The sequence below is a fragment of the Myotis myotis genome, unplaced genomic scaffold (assembly GCF_014108235.1).
Source record: "Myotis myotis isolate mMyoMyo1 unplaced genomic scaffold, mMyoMyo1.p scaffold_m19_p_8, whole genome shotgun sequence".
Taxonomy (NCBI): Eukaryota; Metazoa; Chordata; class Mammalia; order Chiroptera; family Vespertilionidae; genus Myotis; species Myotis myotis.
In genome coordinates, this window is record NW_023416390.1 from 50,422,502 (window position 1) to 50,444,053 (window position 21,552).

Sequence of the window (21,552 nt, forward strand, 5' to 3'; positions counted from 1 at the left end):
TTATAAATTCTAGGAATGGATTGATTATATCATAAATTGGAAACAACATAAAATTTTTCACTATGTGGTTATTTTGACAAAGCATTTTACAACTATAACAAATTACTTAAGAGAAGCATAGAACAGACTGTCAAACCTCAGAGGGAAGGCAGAGGGGGTGGAGTGGTAAGAGATCAACCAAAGGACTTGTATGTTGCATATAAGCATAAGCAATAGTCATGGACACTGGGGAGGTGGGGGCATGTCCTGGGGGTGGGAGAGGCCGGGGAGTGGTCGATGGAAGTAAAAGGAGACATATGTAATACTTTAAACAATAAGAAAAAGAAATTACTTATTTGTCATGTGTATGGAAATATTTTCATGACATGAAGTGACTAAAATAGATTACCAAAAAAATGCTTATATGAAACATGATTGCATTCATGTGTGTATGTATGTGTGTGCTCGCATAGAAAACTGTAGAGTGATACTCAACAAAATATTAACAATAGTTGTGTTGGTGATGTTTCAGGTGATTTACATTTCCTTTTTAGCATTTACTGTATTGCTTGAATTTTCTACATAGTGGGCATTATTCTTATAATTAAGAAAATTATTGTGGAGAGAAAAATTTCAATGCCCATAAACTTAGTGAAGGAGGGAAAATGTTACTGTAGTAAGTCTAATCATTTTCATATGGCATTGTTCAATACTCTAATTGCTATGAAATTTTTTTTAATAAAATGACAATCCTGAAATTGTAAGAGATACACTAGCAGATAAAGCTATTTAGAGTCTAGATTTTCTATAGCATGGAAATGTAAATATTTTCTTTTTATGTTTTCCCTCCTCATCAGGCATGTTTCTGGCAGAGCTGATAGAAAAATATTTTGTGTCTCCTACCCTGTTCCGAGTGATCCGCCTTGCCAGGATTGGCCGAATCCTACGTCTGATCAAAGGGGCGAAGGGGATCCGCACGCTGCTCTTTGCTCTGATGATGTCCCTCCCTGCGTTGTTTAACATCGGCCTCCTGCTCTTCCTGGTCATGTTCATCTATGCCATCTTTGGCATGTCCAGCTTTGCCTATGTTAAAAAGGAAGCTGGAATTAATGACATGTTCAACTTTGAAACCTTTGGCAACAGCATGATCTGCCTGTTCCAGATTACCACCTCTGCTGGCTGGGATGGGTTGCTAGCACCTATTCTTAATAGTGGACCCCCAGACTGTGACCCTAAAAAAGTTCATCCAGGAAGTTCAGTTGAAGGAGACTGTGGCAGCCCATCTGTTGGGATATTCTATTTTGTTAGCTACATCATCATATCCTTTCTGGTTGTGGTGAACATGTACATCGCTGTCATCCTAGAGAACTTCAGTGTTGCTACTGAAGAAAGTACTGAACCTCTTAGTGAAGATGACTTTGAGATGTTCTACAAGGTTTGGGAGAAGTTTGATCCTGATGCTACCCAGTTTATAGAATATAGAAAACTCTCTGACTTTGCAGCTGCCCTTGATCCTCCTCTGCTCATAGCAAAACCAAACAAAGTCCAGCTCATTGCCATGGATCTGCCCATGGTCAATGGTGACCGGATTCATTGTCTTGACATCTTATTTGCTTTTACAAAACGTGTTTTGGGTGAAGGTGGAGGGATGGACTCTCTTCGTTCACAGATGGAAGAAAGGTTCATGTCAGCAAATCCTTCTAAAGTGTCCTATGAACCCATCACAACTACACTCAAACGAAAACAAGAGGATGTGTCTGCTACTGTCATTCAGCGTGCTTACAGACGTCACCGCTTAAGGCAAAATGTCAAAAATATATCAAGTATATACATAAAAGATGGAGACAGAGATGATGATTTGCCCTGTAAAGAAGATACTGTTTTTGATAAAGTTAATGAGAACTCAAGTCCAGAAAAACCAGATGCAACCCCATCTACCGTCTCTCCACCTTCCTATGACAGTGTAACAAAACCAGACAAAGAGAAATATGAAAAAGACAAAATAGAAAAGGAAGACAAAGGAAAAGATGGCAAGGAAAGCAAAAAATAGAGCTTCACATTTAATACACTGTTTACAGCCTGTGAAGGTGATTTATTTGTGTCAATAAGACTCTTTTAAGGAGGTCTATGCCAAAACTTTTTACCAAAATATTCTCAAAGTCAGTGCAGTCACTAGCTCTGATTCCTTAAGATAAGTGGGCAGCATTAGCAAATGGCTATTTTTGCACTGGTAAATGATTCTGTAAGAATTGTAGGGTAACTCTATAGGGATTATTGATTACAGCAGGCAAAGGTAATTTAATTTTATTTGCTTTTAATAAATCACAAGACCATGTAGGAAATGTTCACACCTGTCTTGTCATCTTTTCACAAGATTGTAAACATTCATGTTTCCCACGCAAATACAAACACACACACACACACACACACACACACACACATACACACACATGCACATATCTCTATTTGGACATCTACAAAAATATTTTGTCTTGGCTCTGCCATGAAATATCCTGATAGAAGGAATGGACATTAGTAATGAGTGTTTAGTTAAAACATGTTGGTGTTAGGGAACAAAACACTTTTATCCATGTACAGAGGTCATTCTATATTTTGAGGTGCTTAAATTTATTCTGTATTGCATCAGAACCAATTTATATGTACCTACAAAATGTTATGGAATTAAAAATGTGTAGGCTATCCATTTCAACAAATACTTTTCATTTATCTTGACTCATGTAACAACCAGAATTAAGATTTACCTTTAGAGTATTGTGCTTTATAGCCTGTCTTTTTTATATCCTTCTTAGTTCATACAACCAAAGAACATGAAAAATTATTCCAAGTACTACATATCACATCCCTCGAAAGAAAAAAAAATAAAGATAATTGAAAAAAGAGTCAATGGAAGAAAGCTTTATTTACTATTACTTATATAATCTCACACTACACTATGCTGCCCAAAAATACCAATAATGACACAACTTTTCATCTTTCTTGTCACATTTTTGTCTGCTGTCTCATGCACTATTATTTAGTCATTCTTAAGCACTAAGCAAAATTGTTATTTCCCTTCAATGACGTGCTTCCTTATATGCAGATCACTATTTAATACCATTGTACATGACTGGAGCACAGTATTTACTCCATCACCTCTATACCATCCTAAATGTGTGTGGCAAACTTTGAAGTCATAATATAAGACAAACTTTCAACCCAAAATTGTCTTTAGAATGAACAAAAAAGCATTTGACTGGGATTCTTGCCAACTTGCTTTCTTGTCACTTAATTTACTTTCCTAATTTGTACAAGCAATCCTTTTAGACGGCTAATCTTTCATCTGAAAATGAGGAGGATGTCACTTTGCACTTAAAATTCCATGACTATGAGGTATATTATGCATCAATCAATAAAGTACCCTGAGTTTATAACTTACTGAGCACATAATTCATTTTACTTTAGCTGGTGTCTTCTTACCAAGGGTTATAAATCTAACTTTTAAGAAATTCTTGTTAATAGTAGCTTGAAAACAATGGCCATGATGAAGTTTTTCATCATTTCATTTCAGGAATATGAGGTCTTTCTCCTACCGAGTTTTACAGTTTTAAAAATTGAGTTATGTGAGGAGAAAGTAGTTTTATTTAGATTTTGTGCGAGTTTCATTCTAGAAGATACTTCATGCTTTCTTAAATTAAAAGGGAACATGAATTATATTTCTGTAATCAGTACTTAAACATATATTTTGTTGTTATGGCTAGTTAAAAATAAAGGATTTTTAAACTTACCTATAGAGATGAAGAGTTATGGGTAGAGAATGAGAGACAGAAAGGAAAGACAAACATAGATAGGGGAAAGTCAGATAGAAACAAACATTTCCACAGAACTTCCTATCTAGAAAATTTTTTAATTGTGATGTATTTTATAATGCCCATGATGGAGATTATCACTTGTAGACATTTGTCATAAGGTACATATGAAATTAAATCTAGGGCCAAAGATTCTTTACATCTATGTTCAATCATTCATCTTTGATTATTTGAGCCACTTTTCAATTTAATATGAAAGATACCATGCAGTGTTTTCCTAGATTCTGTAGAGCATTGCATCACATACCTGCTAAGCCTATTAAAAATACACTTTGACAATTTAATTAGGGAACCATACAAAATATGTTATATTTGTAAGATTTGTAATACATTAAATTAATAAATTAATATCACCTTAAATTTGAAGTAAGTCTACCCTTATTATTTTAAACACATATAAATGTAACTGCATTTTGCATATTTATAGACTATAGTATAAAAAGATGTGTGGTGGGCAGGTTTATGTGGGATTTACTCTCAATGTTTTTACATGTCTTGATTTTTATGTAAAAGAAAAAATATTGGCAACTGATTCCTCAACACAGTTTCTTCTGAGCATTCCAAAAAATAAGGTTGCTCTTTCTCCTATTTCATGCTGAACTATAATTTTTAAAAAATATAAAATACTTGTTTTTTATACATATATATGTTTTCCCAGGAATGTCTAGTTTTGACTTTTTATCAATTAAGAACAATATTTGAAAGTAAGATATCATTCAGTACAGTGTAAACTTGAAGAAAAAGTACACTTTTCATGTAGGTTACTGTTTGGCTCTGATTATGAAATATCACTCCCCCAAGGCATTGTCATACTAATATTAAAATTACACAATCACTGAACTCATTTCACCTAATGATGTAGAATGGCAGTTACACTGTAAAATTTAAGTGAGAATAAAATGGAAGCAAACATATTTGAACACAAATCTATACATATAAATTTGGATGAAAGTGGGAGAATCTCATTTTATCTTTTTGATTGTTACATCGTTTACAAAAGACATAAGTGACTTGTGGGCTAATTCTTAAATGCTGGTTATTAAATCTCAACCCAAAATGTCCATCATGATTTTATAGAATTTTTAATAGCTTTATTACAAAGAGTTAAAATAAAATGCTTATGTAAATAAAGCAGTTCTAAATAGAAATTTTGGAAAATGTTAATGAAAGTACATAATGAAACGAGGGCCAGCTAAGTTAGTATGGCCAAGTAATTGGCTTGGGTTTAGGACGTATGTATAGAGGCCACCAATCTATTTAAATAGCTCTGGTTTATTATGTTATGTTTTTGAAGAAAACAAGAATTGCTTCACAAAAATAAATGAATAGCCATGAATATAATATGCTGTTTACATAGAAGTCTTTACAAATTTTATACATTTATGAATGCTCATATTTGAGTTTGAGTTTGTCATCAATTAAATTGTAGTTATATTTGAGACACACTGTAACAGAATCTATAAATAAAAGGCATCAGAAAAATAAAATGTTCGTATGTATTTTCTGTTTCTGTGAGAACAACCTTGAAGGAGATAAGTCCAGTGCATCTCTAAGTAAGTTGCAGTGACTGTTTTTTTAAAAAAATGAAAGAGGAACAGTTTCAAATGTCCTGTATAAGAAGTCTACCAGGATAAGAAAGATGGGGATAAAGAATATAGAACTCTACCCTAGCCATTTGGCTCAGTGGATAGAGCTTCAACCTGTGGACTGAAAGGTCCCAGGTTTGATTCCAGTCAAGGGCATGTACCTCTGTTGCAGGCTGGGTCCCAGGCCCTTGTCAGGGTGTGTGCAAGTGGCAACCAATCGATGTGTCTCTCTCATACTGATATTTCTCTCTGTCTCCCCCTCCCTTTCACTCTCTCTTAAAAAAAATCAATGGAAAAATATCCTCCGGTGAGGCTTAACTGAGAGAGAGAGAGAATATAGAGTTCCAAAGCAATTCACTAAAATCCACAATAGAGTTTGTGCCAACAGGAAAAAAAATTGAGACAGGAAGTAAAATATACAAACACTTAGCCACACAATGAGAGTATGCATTTTGTGTGTGTGTGTGTGTGTGTGTGTGTGTGTGTGTGTGTAATGGCAGAGAGGTAGTAAGGCATACATAATGGCTAAAGGCTTGGGTCCCAGAACCAGAACTGTATTTGGATCCCAGTTAAGCCATGCCTCTCTGAGTTTTCTGAATACATTATTTAACCAACATATCCCTCAGTTTTCTCATCTATAAAACGAGGGTAGTAGTTCTATGTCATAATATGGTCTTGAGAATAGAGGGAGAAATCCCCAAGAAGCCATTAAAACAATATCTGACAGCACAGAGTCAAGAGTTTATATTAGTGGTGGCACTTAGTGTGGCAGCCAGTTTGCCTCTAAAAATGTACGAGCCCAGGCTGCCTCTCTCTCATGTAGGAGCACAATGCAGTCTCCCTAAATGTGAAATGATAGCAGCATTCCCTCTATTGTATACGACTTTGTGTGAATATGTGCCCAAAAGAGTCTCATGCATCCTTAGGATAGATAATGAGCATTTAGTGATGTGACATATAGACCAAACTATTTCAAAATTGATAACTTTTTGATATTTGTGAATGTAACATGTTAAAAATTGAGAAACATGTATATTTACAAAGGTTTAGCTTATTCTATGAAAAATTGGGGGGCAGTATTTTCCATATTTGGCTAAATAATCCAAATATCTCTTATTTGAGAAGACAAAAATGACAATATATGAGTGATTATAAATATCAGAGAGTAATATATTGATTCTGCATACATTATGAGTCATGCATACGTTATATGTATTAGATTATGCTTCATTATATGTCCTATTACCTATGTTATATACTATTGTATTTTATGATAGAAAGATAGTATCAGGATGCTTCATTCTTAAAAGCTTCACAATTTTGGTCATAACTTTGGACGAGTTTGTGCATATCATTTTACTGCACATTTTTATGATTCTGGAAGTACTCTAGTCATTCAATTTAATAATTTATTAGCTGTTTTGCAAAAAAAATCATACAGAAGCTAACTTTTTATTCTTAGTAGTTATTTTATTTCTCATGCCTATAAATGATTGATTTTTTTTTACATAAGACAGATTCAAAATAGTCATTTCACTTTGGCAGTTCAGGCCAAAGATTTAAAGAGAAAATATTAAAATTTGTAATTAAAATAAAAATTTGTGCCCTGGCTGGGTGGCTCAGTTGGTTTAAGTGTTGTACCATATACCAAAAGGTTGCGGGTTTAATTCTTGATCAGGGCACATACCTAGGTAGAGGGTTTTATCCTTGGTTAGGGCGCATACAGGAGCCAACCAACTGATATTTCTCTCATCCATGTTTTTCTCTCTCTTGTTCTCTCTCCCTTTCTCCCTCTCTAAAATCAATTTTAAAAAACATATCCTCTGGTGAGGATTAAAAAATAAATAAGTAAAAGCTTGTCCTTCTTCTTGAATCTAGGACATTATCATTATCCTTGATGTACTCAGCATGGAAATTAAGAAGTAATTTTAATACAATTTTATGGATGCGAAATAGATACTAAAGCTCTACAGAAAATATTTTTTTTAAAAAAAACATGAAGCTCACAACTACCAAACTTTTAAATATTAAAATTCAATTTGACTCCCTTTAAGAAACTAGTAAAGATAGAATTGTCTTGTAATCTCCCTAAACTCAGCATATCTTGATGTTGGTGCCCTCAATAGAATCAGCTCTGATAAGAGAGGATGGAGAGAAAACAAGTAGGAAAAGAATTACTTCTTGCTTCATTTTCCTACCTAATTTATTTCCCTTTACATATTCATCTTACTCTAATAATTTCATTTTTGACCCTGAATTCAGAACAAAGATTGCTAACTGGTTTAGAGTCGTCTAATTTTGTCCTGACTCTTGCAATGAAAAGAAATGTTTACCTCGAAGGAAGGACACATCATTCATTTATTTTAGATACAAATGGGTCTGCTTCCTACAAGCCACAGCCAGAATACCACTTAGAGCGAGGCTGTGGGCAGAAAGGGCTCTGGAAGGGAGCCAGGGAGAACAAGAGAAGCAATCTCTTTTAGCTTTGTGACTCTAAGCAGAAACCTGAAGAAGGGCCATAAGCCAGAAGTACATGTTTGCCGGCAAGCATATTCTAATACTTCCCTTTGACATAAAGTTTAAAATTCACTAAGTCTCGTGCCTAGAGCTAGAAGGGCCTGACCAGCGGTTCTCAACCTGTGGGTCGTGACCCCTTTGGCGGTCGAACGACCCTTTCACAGGGGTCGCCTAAGACCATCCTGCATATCAGATATTTACATTACGATCCATAACAGTACCAACATCACAGTTATGAAGTAGTAACGAAAATAATTTTATGGTTGGGTCACAACATGAGGAACTGTATTTAAAGGGCCAGAAGGTTGAGAACCACTGGCTTAGTCTAAAGAAGCCCGTGCTTGTATAGAAAAGCACAGCTGTTTGATCTGCACAAAGCTGAGGAATCATATGGCAGCTGAAAATGGCAGCCTTTGGCATTTTTTCTATACTAGCATTTCTTTCTGTCCAGATATTTCCTCCGAGAGTAAGAGAACTCTTTTTTTTCTCCCCTGTTTCTGTCATCTTGGGAGCTAAAACCTTCAAAATGAATCTATTCCTCTTTATAGGATCAATAAAGCAAATTAGACATGACATTGAAAGCACTTAAATGTTTTTCAGAGTGCAGTATCGTCTTATGCCTTTAGGAATTGTCTATAAATGTAAATATACAAACATATACACGGTAGCATCATAGTAGGTAATATCATGAGTTTTTATCTTTCTGTTACTGACAAAATGTGACTGTGAACTTGAGCTACAGTGTCTTTATAAGAGACTGAAGTTCCTTATAGTAGTTCCAAAGTATATGAGTACAAGGTAAGAACTTAAAAGGGCAATAATTTATTATGTATTTTCTGAAGTACCTCTCAATCAAGGATTCAGTCATAAATTCAATAAAATGATATGGAGCATTTACTGTTTCCTGGAAGAATAACAGTATCATGCTATATTTCCATAATTTATCACGGACACATTAGGGAGAAGAGCCTTACCTATCAGGACATGAGTATAAACACTGAGGAAGAGGAAGAGTTCCTTTTAAATGGGTTGAGTATGAAGCACTCTGGGCCAAAGTAAAGAAATCCTAAAGCAATTGAATAAAAAGGGTATGTGCTGGAAGCCAATTCCAGCATGTCAGCAGGGCTGAATCATCTGGGAATGGCTGAGGGAGGGCATTTCCCCAAACCTGAAAAGTATGAATTAAATGATTGCTTGCTGCCAGACAGCTAAAGGCATTTCAACCTACATGTTATTGCCTCCTCCTGGCCAAACACCTGAACAGCTATAGGCAATTCCCTAACCTGACAATGCTTCTGTATACAAACCCTGACCTTTGAAGTGTATATCTACCTCTCCTTAGGACAAACTGTGTTAATAAAAAGCAAGGGGTCCAGAGATGAGGAGAACTTAGTTCCTTTAGCTAAGTCTTCTCTGACTCCCCAATATGCCTTCCAAAATTATGCTTTGTCTCTGGACTCTTATTTAATTTACGCACAGCGCCTTCTCCAGACTTCTGAACCCTTCTAGATGCTGGATCAAGACCACTGGCATTAGGTCTGAAGTTCAATGAAGACATCAGGGTTAGAGACACATATCCAGGAATGGTTGAATCCAAAGGCGGATTAAGTCAACCACAGTGTGTGCAGGCATGCATGCAAGTAGAAGCATGAAACAGAGCTTGAGAGAGAGTAGACAGAATATTAAGAAAGAGAAATGCTGGCTATAGCCCAGTTGGGCAGCGGTTCTCAACCTGTGGGTCGCGACCCCTTTGGCGGTCGAACGACCCTTTCACAGGGGTCGCCTAAGACCATCCTGCATATCAGATATTTACATTACGATTCATAACAGTAGCAACATTACAGTTATGAAGTAGCAACGAAAATAATTTTATGGTTGGGTCACAAGATGAGGAACTGTATTTAAAGGGCCAGAAGGTTGAGAACCACTGGTTTAGAGTGTCTTCCCCAATATGCCAAGGTTGTGGGTTTGATCCCTGGTCAGGGCACATACAAGAATCAACCAATGAATGCACAAATAAGTGGAACAACAAATTGATGTCTCTCTCTCTCTCTCTCTCTCTCTCTCTCTCTCTCTCTCTCTGTATGTGTGTGTGTGCCTTTCTCTAAAATCAATTTAAAATTTTAAAAAGAAAGAGAAAAGGGTCAGCATTACAAATTGCTACAGAGTAGTCACACAATTAAACACTGAAGTGTCAATTGTTTAATACAAGCCACATTGTATGAGTCAATGAGAAGTATGTTAAGCCTTAATAGGACTATTAACCACAGCTCATAAAACTTACCTTCCCAGTCCCTAGCAGGATAAATATTATAAGAATGGAAATTTAACAACTCAAATTGAATATCCTGTTGTGGAATATGTGCTTGCTTTTTCAACCTATGTTTTAAATTGGGCTTTCAGGACATCAATGGAAATATCAGAGTAAGAACTTCTGATCATCTATTTCTCAAAAAGAATAAGAACACTGGCAAAATTGTCACAATCAACTTTTTCAGAGCTCTGGAAATTAGCTAAAAGAACATGTGTTCAAGAAAGCCAGTGGCTGAATCTCAGCAAGAACAGTAAGCTTTAAAGTAGCTTTGAAAATCAACTGTCCGGCAATAACAGTGAAGACCTGCAGCCTCAAAGCTGCTAGAGGGGTCAGAATCGTTCAGAGCTTCCTGTGTCTAGAAAATTGTTTGTCAATTCCCTGGACAACCCGCTTGCAAAGCTGTCTTTATCTGGCCTGACTCAGAGCACAGCCAGTACAAACAGCTTTTTCCCTGGGGTTGTTTGCAATTATTTAACAATGCAGCTGCCTGAGACAATACTGGGTAAACAAGATTATCAAACACTTTTAAAGGAAAAGCTGGAGACGGAAATGTTCATAATGGACTTTGTAAAGACACAACATATTTCTGGGGATCTACAAACCACATGCATTTACAAGGCTGTGAGCATTGAAAGCCATGAGCATCCCAGGGCTGTGCATATGTTCTGAGCCCTCACCTCTGGCTGACCTTGAGGCTTGCATATGCAAGGAGTAAAAGCTAAGGTAGAGTTGTAAACTGCCTGCCTGCATCTTAAAGGTATGTCCCTTCAAGTCAACAGAGGCGCTCAGCAAAGTCTGGGAGATTTAATGGTCTAAGGCAGTGGTTCTCAACCTTCCTAATGCCGCGACCCTTTAATACAGTTCTCATGTTGTGGTGACCCCCAACCATAAAATTATTTTCATTGCTACTTCATAACTGTAATCTTGCTACTGTTATGAATCGTAATGTAAATATCTGATATGCAGGATATATTTTCATTGTTACAAATTGAGCATAATTAAAGCATAGTGATTAATCACAAAAACAATATGTAATTATATATTCAATATGTGTTTTCCGATGGTCTTAGGCGACCCTTGTGAAAGGGTCATTGGACCCCCGAAGGGGTCGCGACCCACAGGTTGAGAACCGCGGGTCTAAGGCATCTAAAGAAATTCCTATCCAGTCAGCTGACCATTAACCTAGAGACTTCAGTGTCCACACATAACAAAGTATACAGACTTTACTGATTTAGTCCAGGAAAGTCACCAAATAAACAAGCAGCAGCAGTCATCTCCACGACCAAAAGCAACAATGACAAACCTGGGGAAGAAGGCGAATCTGACTTCAGTAAGATTAATAAGTGATTTCTTATTAGAAACTATGAAGGACAGAGTCAGTGGAGTAACATAGTCCAAGTATTGAAACATTGAACCAAGAATTCTATAGGAAAACTAACCTTCAAAATGAAGTAGAAATTAAGACATCCTTATAAAATCAAAGCTAAAAGAATTTGTTGTGAGCATATCTGCCCTACAAGAATTACTAAAGAGAGTTCTTAGGCTGAAATGGAAGGACACTAGACAGTAATTTAAATTCACATGAAGAAATAAAGAGCACCAATAAATAAACCAAATCAGTAAATGATACAATATAAATGTATTATTTTTGTTTGTAATTTCTCTTTTTCTTTGATGTGTTTTTTTAAAAATATATTTTTTATTGATTTCAGAGAGGAAGTGAGAGGGAGTGAGAGATAGAAACATCAATCATCGATTGGCTGCCTCCTGCAGGCGCTTTACTGAGGATCTAGCCTCCTGCATGCCCCTACTGGGGATGGAGCCCACAACTCCTGGCATGTGCCCTTGACCAGAATCGAACCTGGGCACATGCCAGGACGCTCTATCCACTGAGCCAAACCAGCTTGTGCTCTTTGATGTGTTTTGAAAAACAACTGCATAGATCAATAATTTTGCATCTGTGTTGATGGGCACATAATGTGTAAGGATATAATTTGCATGACAAAAGGGCACAGGAACAGGGAGAGAAAGGAGATGTGTAAGAGCAAAGGCTTTGTGTACTATTGAAATTAAACTGGTATTAACCCAAACTAGATTCTTAAAGTTAAAATGTTGACTTTAATCTGCAGGGCAACCACTAAAAAAAATAACACTAAAAAAGAAAAAGGAAAGAAATGACAAGGTAATTAAAATAGAACACTAGAAAATATCCATTTAATACAAAAGAATGCAGTATAGAGGGAGAAAAAAAAGACATAAGAGGTAGAAAGTAAAAACAAAATGGCAAACAAATGCTACCTTATTAATGTTTTGGAATGTTAGTCTTTTTCACTTTTTTGTTATTAATCAGAAGAAATGAAAATTAAAACAGCAATGAAATATCTGAGCACCATCAGAATGGCTGCATTTGAGGAAGACTGACAATAACAAGTGCTGTCAAAGATATGGAGCAAAAAGTTTCTCATACACTGCTAGTAAGAATATAAATTTGTACAATTACATTGTAAATATGTTTGTCAGTATCTATTAATGCTAAAAACATATATTATATACACATATATGTACACACACACACACACACACACACATATATATTCTATAACCAGAAATTCTATACTAGGCATATATCTGCAAAAATGAGTTTTATGGCCATCAAAAGACATTTATAAGAGTGTTCAGAGATGCTTTATTTATAATAGCCTCAAATAGGAAACAACACAAAAATCCATAAAAATTAGAAAGGATGAATATTGTGGTACAGATATACAACAAAATACTATGAACAGCAAGACAACTTACTGTTACATGCAAAATAATGGAGAATCTCACCAAGATAATGATGAGCTAAAGAAACTAAACACCAAATATTATATATTGCATGAATTAATTTATGAAGCTTAATAACAGGCAAATCTTTTTTCTGATAATAGAAATGCAAAGAATGGGAACTTTGGGGGTGGGGTGTTATTGAATTAGAGGGCATAAAGAAGACTTTTAGGATACCAGATATGTTTTATATCTTAACCGAGGTGGTATTTCTATGGGAGTACAAATACGCATATTTGAGCTGTATAATTTTCTCACTGCACTGTACATGTATCATACCTCAGTAAACTAGGTTGTTATAAGTTGCAATGTTGATTGCAACCACTAAGAAACCCCAGGGCAACCACTAAGAAAATAACTCAAAAAATATAATAAGAGAAATGAAATTAAAATAGAACAATAGAAAATATTTATTTTACACAAAAGAAGTAAGTAAGGGAGGGATGGGGGGGGAGAGACATAAGACCTGTAGGAAACAATAAAATGGCAAACAGAAATGCTACCTTATCAATGCATTGGAATATCACTCTTTTTCCTTTTTTGAGTTATTAATCAGAGTACTGCAAATGAAGACAGCAGCAATGAAACACCACCAGACCACCATCAGAATGGCTACAGTGAGGGAGCTGATAGCTCAGTGGCAGTCACCTTATTACTCTGACCCGCTGCTTCTCTGCTTTTGGTTCTTGGGAATGTCCTTTAGTTTGCTGCCTTGCATTAAAAAAAGATATTTATTAAATTTTACCCAACAGACATTTTATATCAGGATTTTTTCAGGGTATCTGGTCATCTCATTGCTAGGTACTAAAAGGACACCAGATGATTTTCTGTTTAGAAATGTCCTGCAACTTTGTCTGACAGTCATGAAAACTAAGGCTATTCTAATGAAATTTGGGCTTCCAAAATAATGTCTTTATCCATTTCTAAAACCCCTGGAGCAAACATAGAAATAGCTTTTTAAAAAGTTGTAGGGAAATGGAAAAAAATAAAAATTTATTCAAAGAGACTCATTAAGCCTGAGACTTAAATTTATAAATTTAGATAATGTTTTAATTCTCTTCTACAAGAGTAATTATTTGATCTAATTGAAGGGTCATTATCCTACTGCATTGTAATTGCATTTTACTTAACAACACAGAGCTCTCTGAGATCTTGGATGTATCATAAATGCATTAATCTTTTAGCTGTGGAGGAAGGACTTGAAATAAAGGATGCAATATGGACAGCTCTCTTTTCTTCAACCTGCAGTAAATCTAAAAGTTTTTCTCTTCCTCATTATTTAGACTCTTTCTTCACAACTTACCACAGACTAGAAATTAGCTGATAAACATACTATCTACCGTTTCTCAAATTAAAAAAAAAAAAATCTCAGAGAATTCTTGTTTTCTTCCCTTACATAATCCATCAACAAGTGCTATTGCTTCCACCTATCAAATCTATCCCAAATCTGCCCATTTCTCTTCATCTCTACCACCTTCGCCCTAGTCCTAACCACTATTGTCTTTTGCCTAGATTGTTGCAGTGGCCACTGAACTGGTCTTTTAGCTCCACTTTTGATTCCTTACAGTCTTCTCCACAGAGCAAAGTGATTCTTGGAAACACTAATTCGGATCAAGCCATTCTCCCTGTTGTCCCAATTCCTCTTAAGGTTCTTCAGAACTTTCCATTGCTCATAGCCTGAAAGGCAGACTTGTTAGCATTCCAAAGGGTCTTACAAAGTCTGGCCCTGCTTCACTCTAAGCCCTGTCACACCACCTTCTCAAATCAGCACTTGGGCTCCCCTGACTTCCTCTCCGTTCTTCAGAGCTTGCCTCAGGGCCTTCGCTCAGCTCTTTTCCACCTCCTTCTGAATACAGCTGCGTCCTCTTAAATTTCAGCTCAAATGTTTCCTCCTTGGAGAGGCCGTCCCTAATCAGCCTTCTGAAAGCAACCCCACTGCCCTAGTTATTCTCTACCACGCTGAACTTTTATTTTCATCTCACCATTTACTACCCTCTAATATCAGTATGGTTATATCTATTTGTTTACTTATCTCCTCTCAATTAACCAATGTAACCCCATGAGGTACAACCTCATTTATTTCAGCTATCTTTATCCCTAGAAGGCGTGACCTCCAACAGATGCCCAGTATTAGTTAAATAGTTGACTTCGGAGCCCTGAACTTCTAGCTGGGCTAGAAAAGGGAAAGCTCTGGTGGACCAATGTCACGAAAAGGTCAGTGTCTGCTGAGTTTGGTGTTACCTTTCCCACAGGTGGGTGACTTTAACAGAGAGGCTGTGGGACTATATAGTGGGAGACGAGGCAGGGAAGGGAATCTTTCCATTCATATCATATCTTTGGACTGTTTGGCGATTGTTGTTTGCTTCATATGAGAAAAGCAAACTACTCCGAAATACACCTGTCAGGATACAAATAACCACAAAGGAATACCTATTAGCGGTGTGCTGGCAAATATTTAATAACTGGTTCTCCTGTAGAAAAACGTTCTTATTTGTGTGTACCTTTTGTCAGTTTCTGTGGTGTAAATACTCTCACCACAGCGAGTTTCAAGCACACAACCTGAGGTCCCTGAAGGTGGGGTAGCCAGGAGGTGGGCACCACCAGCCCTCTCGGGCTGGCCCAAGCTGGCTTCAGCATACCCCTGGTGTCTACTGTGTGCCAAGAACAGTGTGAATGAAGCATTTTCTACTCGGTCTCTCCTAACTTAGAGCAGCCCATAAAATGGATTTATTAGACATATGTCAGCAATAAAGAAATAATCTTAGGTAATTTGCCCAAGGACATACACCATGAAAAGGGTGAAACCAGAGATCAAATCCAGATCCTACTGACTCCAGGGACCACATTTTTCCTTTACTTTAGGGAGTGGTAGTCAGAAAACCACACACAAACTTAGGAACAAACAAAATAACAAGACTGGGGTTAAATATCAAGCTGCTTCTTACGGTCATGACTGTTTTCTGACTATCCTGAATGTGTGGCAGATGATGTGAATTGTATTGCTAGCATCAGTATATGTGGAATATATAATCAGGTAGAGTGAAAATCCTAAAAGAATATTAATCAGAATGTAGTGCACCAGCAAATCTTGGGACACCTTTCTCTACTCTTTCTTGTTGTTGTTTTTTTCTTTGTTGTTGTTTTTGCTAGCTCTTTTTTAAAATTTATATATATTTTTTAATTGATTTCAGAGAAGAAGAGAGAGAGAGAAACATCCCAATCACTGATTGGCTGCCTCCTGCACACTCCCCGATGAGGACCATGCCTACAATCAAGGCGTATGTGCCTTGATTGGGAATCGAACAGTAACCTCCTGGTTCATAGGTTGATGCTCAGCCACTGAGCCATTCCTGTCGGGCACTAGCTCTTTTTTAAAAATCCCTTCCCTCTAAACATGAACATCCTAAACACCAAGAAACACAGGCATTGAAGAAAAAAGTGAGTCACTGTCAAATAGGATGTCTCTATTTGTTTTGAATTGTAGTGAAAAGCAAAAAAAAAAAAAAAGGGATCAGTTCCCAGGATTAAACTGTTCATAAGGTAGTGACGTTTTATCCCTTTGTTATATAGTCACCACCTGCCAGGGATAAAAGGAGTGAGAAACTGGTCCCGACCTAGCCCAGCGATGCTAGGTATTAGCACACGGCAGAATCACCGCAGATGGTTGGGCTGCGCGCCCAGTTTCTGGTTTAGTAGCGCGGGTGGGCCCCAAACCTGCAGTTCCAGCAAGTCCCCAGGCGGTGCCGAGCCTCTTCATTCAGGGACCACAGTTGGAGCAGGGCTGCTCCAGATGCCCAGCCGTTTGTGTGTATATCACAGCTGGAAGAGCACTGGCCCAGACCCCTGCTTCTCAAACTGGACTGCACATCGCAGTCACGTGGGCACCTTAATATCAATGTCTGGGTCTCAACCTAGAGATTCTGCTTTAATTGGTCTGGAGTGCAGGCTGGATAGTGGGGTGTTAGAAACTCCCCAGGTGATTCTAAGGTGCAGCTAAGTTTGAAAACCAAAGGAAATTGCTTTGTACTTGAATCTACAGGTGCTATATATTTTACACACAATTCTTGGTGACCCCTCCCAAAACTGATGCATCAGAAAAGCATTCATTCCCTCATTTTCCCAGTTTGTTTCAAGTGTGTGTTGATGGTAGGAGTTGGAGTGCCAGCTGAGAGCCTATGGACTGTGCTTAAGCTGTGAATCAGGAAGCTTTCCTGTGTGCCTCACTCTCTGCTACTCACTGAGGTGTGATCTTATTTAGTTGAATATGACATTAACTTCTCTGTCCTCTGTTCTGGGCAAGTATAGATAATAGTGAACAGTGTGTAAAAGAATTCGGAAAATTCTTGGAAAAGTTTAAAGAGCTATAGAGAAGAATTATTTTTTTCTTTTATCTTTTATCTTTATTGTTGAGATTATAACTATCCCTCTGTTTTCCCCCCATTGCCTTCCTCCACCCAGTTCCTGCCCTACCCCAGGCCTTCTCCACCCTCTTGTCTGTGTCCATAGGTCATGCATATATGCATATAAGATCTTTGTTTAATCTCTTCTCACCCTCCCACCTCCCACTACCCCCTTCTCTCTGAGAATCATCAGTCTGTTCCATTTCCATGCCTCTGATTCTACTTTATTCACCAGTTTATTCTGTTCATTAGATTTCTTATTTGTTTATTTTGATTTTTAGATTCAATTGTTGATAGGTATGTATTTGTTGCCATTCTGTTGTTCATGTTTTTTTTTATCTTTTTCTTCTTCTTCCTCTTCTTAAAGAATACCCTTCAACATTTCATATAATTCTAGTTTGGTGGTGATGAACTCTTTTAGCTCTTTTTCTTGTCTGTGAAGCTCTTTATCTGACCTTCAATTCTAAATGATAGCTTTGCTGGGTGGAGCAATCTTGGTTATAGGTCCTTGCTATTCATCACGTTGAATATCTCTTGCCACTCCCTTCTGGCCTGCATAGTTTCTGTTGAGAAATCAGCTGACAGTTGTACTGGCATTCCTTTATAGGTAACTAACTGCTTTTCTCTTACTGCTTTTAAGATTATCTCTTTGTCTTTTGCTCTTGGCATTTTAATTATGATGTGTCTCGGTGTGGTCCTCTTTGGGTTCCTCTTGCTTGGGGTTCTTTGCGCTTCCTGGACTTGTAAGTCTATTTCTTTCACCAGGTAGGGGAAGTTTTCTGTCATTATTTCTTCAAATAGGTTTTCAATATCTTGCTCTCTCTTTTCTTCTGGAACCCCCATAATTTGGATGTTGGTATGCTTGAAGCTGTCCCAGAGGCTCTTTACACTATCTTCATATTTTTTGGATTCTTATTTCTTTTTGCTCTTTTGGTTTGGTGTTTTTTGCTTCCTCATATTTCAAATCATTGATTTGATCCTCAGAATCCTCTACTCTACTGTTTAATCTCTGTATATTATTCTTTATTTCAGTCAGTGTATGCTTAATTTCTGACTGGTCCTTTTTCATTTTTTTTTTTATTTTTATTTTTGGCATTCTCACTAAGATCCTTGAAAGTCTCACTAATTCCCTTGGAGGTTTCTAGAAGATTCTTGAGTAACCTTATAACTGTGGTTTTGAACTCTATATCCAGTAGTTTGCTTTCTTCCATTTCTTTCATTTGTGAAATTCTTCTTTGTCTCTGCATTTTGGCTCCTACTATTTGTTTCTATATATTGGGTAGATCTGTTATGTCTCCTTGAGTTGGTAGAGTGGCCTTGTGTAGGAAGTGTCCTATAGGGCCCAGTGGCTCAGCCTCCCCAGTCACCTGAGCTGGGAACTCTAGGTGCACCCCTTTGTTGTCTGTGAGCACAGTCTTGTTGTAGTGGAGACTTGATTGCTGTTAGTGTCACTGGGAGGAATTGATCTCCAGGCCACTTTGCTGTGAGGACCAGCACTGCTTACAGTGGGAGAGCTACTATGCAGGAGATACCCCTATGGAGCAGGACTTGCTTCAGTGGGACTTTGGTGCTCACTGAGTCTGCCCCTTGAGTGTGTCGCTTATGGATGTGAAGAGTTGTAATCTAGTGTGGTCTGACACTGACCACTGGGTACACTGGCTCTTGGGTCTCCAGGGAAGTGCAAAACCAGCCACTGCCTGGGGCCACCCAGCAGGAGCTACAGAGAGATCTGCAGGTTCCTCTTCTTTGTATCAGGTTTAGAAGTTCTCAGAGGAGGCCCATCTATGAAGCAAGGCAGGCTGGTGCTGGTGCTGGGTCTTGGGCCTTTTATTGATAGGTTTGGAGCTCTCTGACCCAGTTGCAGCTTGTTTGAGATTTCAAGGACAGGCCATTCATAAGCAAAAGCTGCTGCTGGAAGCTTGGGTGGGGTTGTAAATGGGATGAGGCGGGGTCTTAGGGAATCACCAGGGCAGAGCAGACAGAAATGGCTGCCAGTCAGCCCTGCAACCAGGGAGGTCCCAGCACAGGAACAATGACCCCTCTGTCTGGGAGAAAGCCACCCCCAAGTTCCTACCCTAATGCCAGACAAATAATGTCCCCCAGAGCCTCGCCCTGGTGCTGAAGCTCAGAGGAAGCAGGACCTTGTAAGTTCAGTTCATGGTGCTGGCCTTTTAAGAGGAACAGCAGGGTCTCCAGTAGGCTGTGTGTCACTGAGCTCCAATCTGCACTGGTTTTTACAGCCTGTAGTTCTTACTGCCCATAGGGCAGCTGTTCTCAACCTGTGGGTCGCGACCCCTTTGGCGGTCGAACGACCCTTTCACAGGGGTCGCCTAAGACCATCCTGCATATCAGATATTTACATGACGATTCATAATAGTAACAACATTACAGTTATGAAGTAGCAACGAAAATAATTTTATGGTTGGGTCACAACATGAGGAACTGTATTTAAAGGGCCAGAAGGTTGAGAACCACTGCCTTAGGGACTTCTTTTCCCAGCTCTGGGGCCCTGGGCTGGGGGGCTGGTGTGGGGCTAGGCCCCCTTGCTCCTCCGTGTGGCCTCCGCAGAGATGAACTCCCTCCTGATTAAAAAAGCAGCACACATGGGTGTCAGACCAGCCCGTTCCGCACCTCTGCACCTCCTACCAGTCTCAGTGTGCCTTCTTCTTACTTCTCTAGTTGTAGGGCTTCCATTCAGCCAGCTTTCCGGTGGTTCTGGATGATAGTTGTTCTGTATTTTAGTTGTAATTTTGATGTGGTTGTGGGAGGCGTTGAGTACAGGTGTTTACCTATGGCACCATCTTAGTTCTCCTGAGAAGAATTATTATTAACGTATATGATGACAGTGGTGCTCATAGATGGTATATAATGGATCAAAATATTAGTCCAGTCCTAGTTTAAAAATATTCTCCCAGAAAAATCTGCTATATAAAAATCCCAAATAGGAATGTTAAAGAGTAGCAGCTCAAATGCTACCTGCTTATTGAAATTTCCCTTGGTCCAAAGTAACCAATGGCTTATAATTCTGCAGTATAAATATGTAACATCTTGTTCTACCTTTCAGATGTGTCTCCTTATAGAATCCACATATTGAGGACAGAAGCTATGCATTTTCCATGTATACACTTGCTTAACTAAGTGCTAATTGCCTAACATATTACTTCTGCGCATATGTGAGGTTAAAACACATTACCTACTTTCTACTGTTAAAAACAAGATGACACTCAGACTGCTCGTTCCATAAATGTTTTTAAATGATAATATAGTAAAGCAAGAAATCATAGTTCCCTTTTGGCCTGCAAGTTTTAAAAATTCCTTATCTAATGGCTCCATCTTCTGGTCAATGGAAGAATGAGTTTTTCAGGCTCCAAAATTCAGTCCACAAATAATCTTGTCTGAGTCAGAAAAGAATTAAGGTGAATTTTTATTCACAATAGTTCCACAAGTTTGACTAATTTTTTCCCTGAGAATTTTACTTTTTTATTTTTGAATTGACCCCTATCTCTGTATTGCTGCCATGTAAAGGCGAATGTGGCTGTATTTGTCATGTTCCCTTTAATTTCCTTTGTCATTGCTCCCCATTCTTTCTCTGGGTAGATCTTCCCTGGCACTCAGATCCCTGTTGCTCCCCCTGAGACTTCATGCAGACTTGATGTGTCATCCTCTGTACCTAACTTTCCATTCTAATTTGGAAGAAATGTAGGCTATAATCACAAAGAGAAATTATAGGTAACTGTACTGACCCATGAACAAAGTTTGGTTCCTACCGATGGAATGTCCAGCAGAAAGACAGATTCTCAATAGCAGATCTAGATCCAATATGTATATGAGCTCTTTGGGGTTTGTGGGCTCAGCTTAGTAGGAGTGAAGACCTATTGGAAAACATTTATTTTAAATGAATATGAAAGATGTGTACTTAATGAATAAAACGACAGTGAACGCACTTATTGTTTGGATATAAACCTCATGAAAACATTTTATTCTCCTGTCCCTAGTCTATTTGATGTTCTTCTGGCAAACATACCAAAATTTGCCCTTATTCTCGAGTTCATGCAATACAGTGA

General features: G+C 37.9%; 1 protein-coding gene and 1 long non-coding RNA gene across 2 annotated transcripts in view; one reads left to right on the forward strand and one right to left on the reverse strand.

Moving 5' to 3' along the window:
* The window catches only part of SCN9A (sodium voltage-gated channel alpha subunit 9), a 132,301-nt gene extending 126,992 nt beyond the window's left edge, over positions 1–5,309 (forward strand). Inside the window, exon 27 of the mRNA XM_036320434.1 lies at positions 837–5,309. Within this exon, the coding sequence (XP_036176327.1) occupies positions 837–2,029 (1,193 nt within the window). The 3' untranslated portion in view covers positions 2,030–5,309. The remainder of the gene's footprint in view (positions 1–836) is intronic.
* Positions 964–21,552, reverse strand: part of LOC118661913 — a 40,176-nt gene continuing 19,587 nt past the window's right edge. Inside the window, exon 3 of the long non-coding RNA XR_004969525.1 lies at positions 964–1,062. This is a non-coding gene — a long non-coding RNA (uncharacterized LOC118661913). The remainder of the gene's footprint in view (positions 1,063–21,552) is intronic.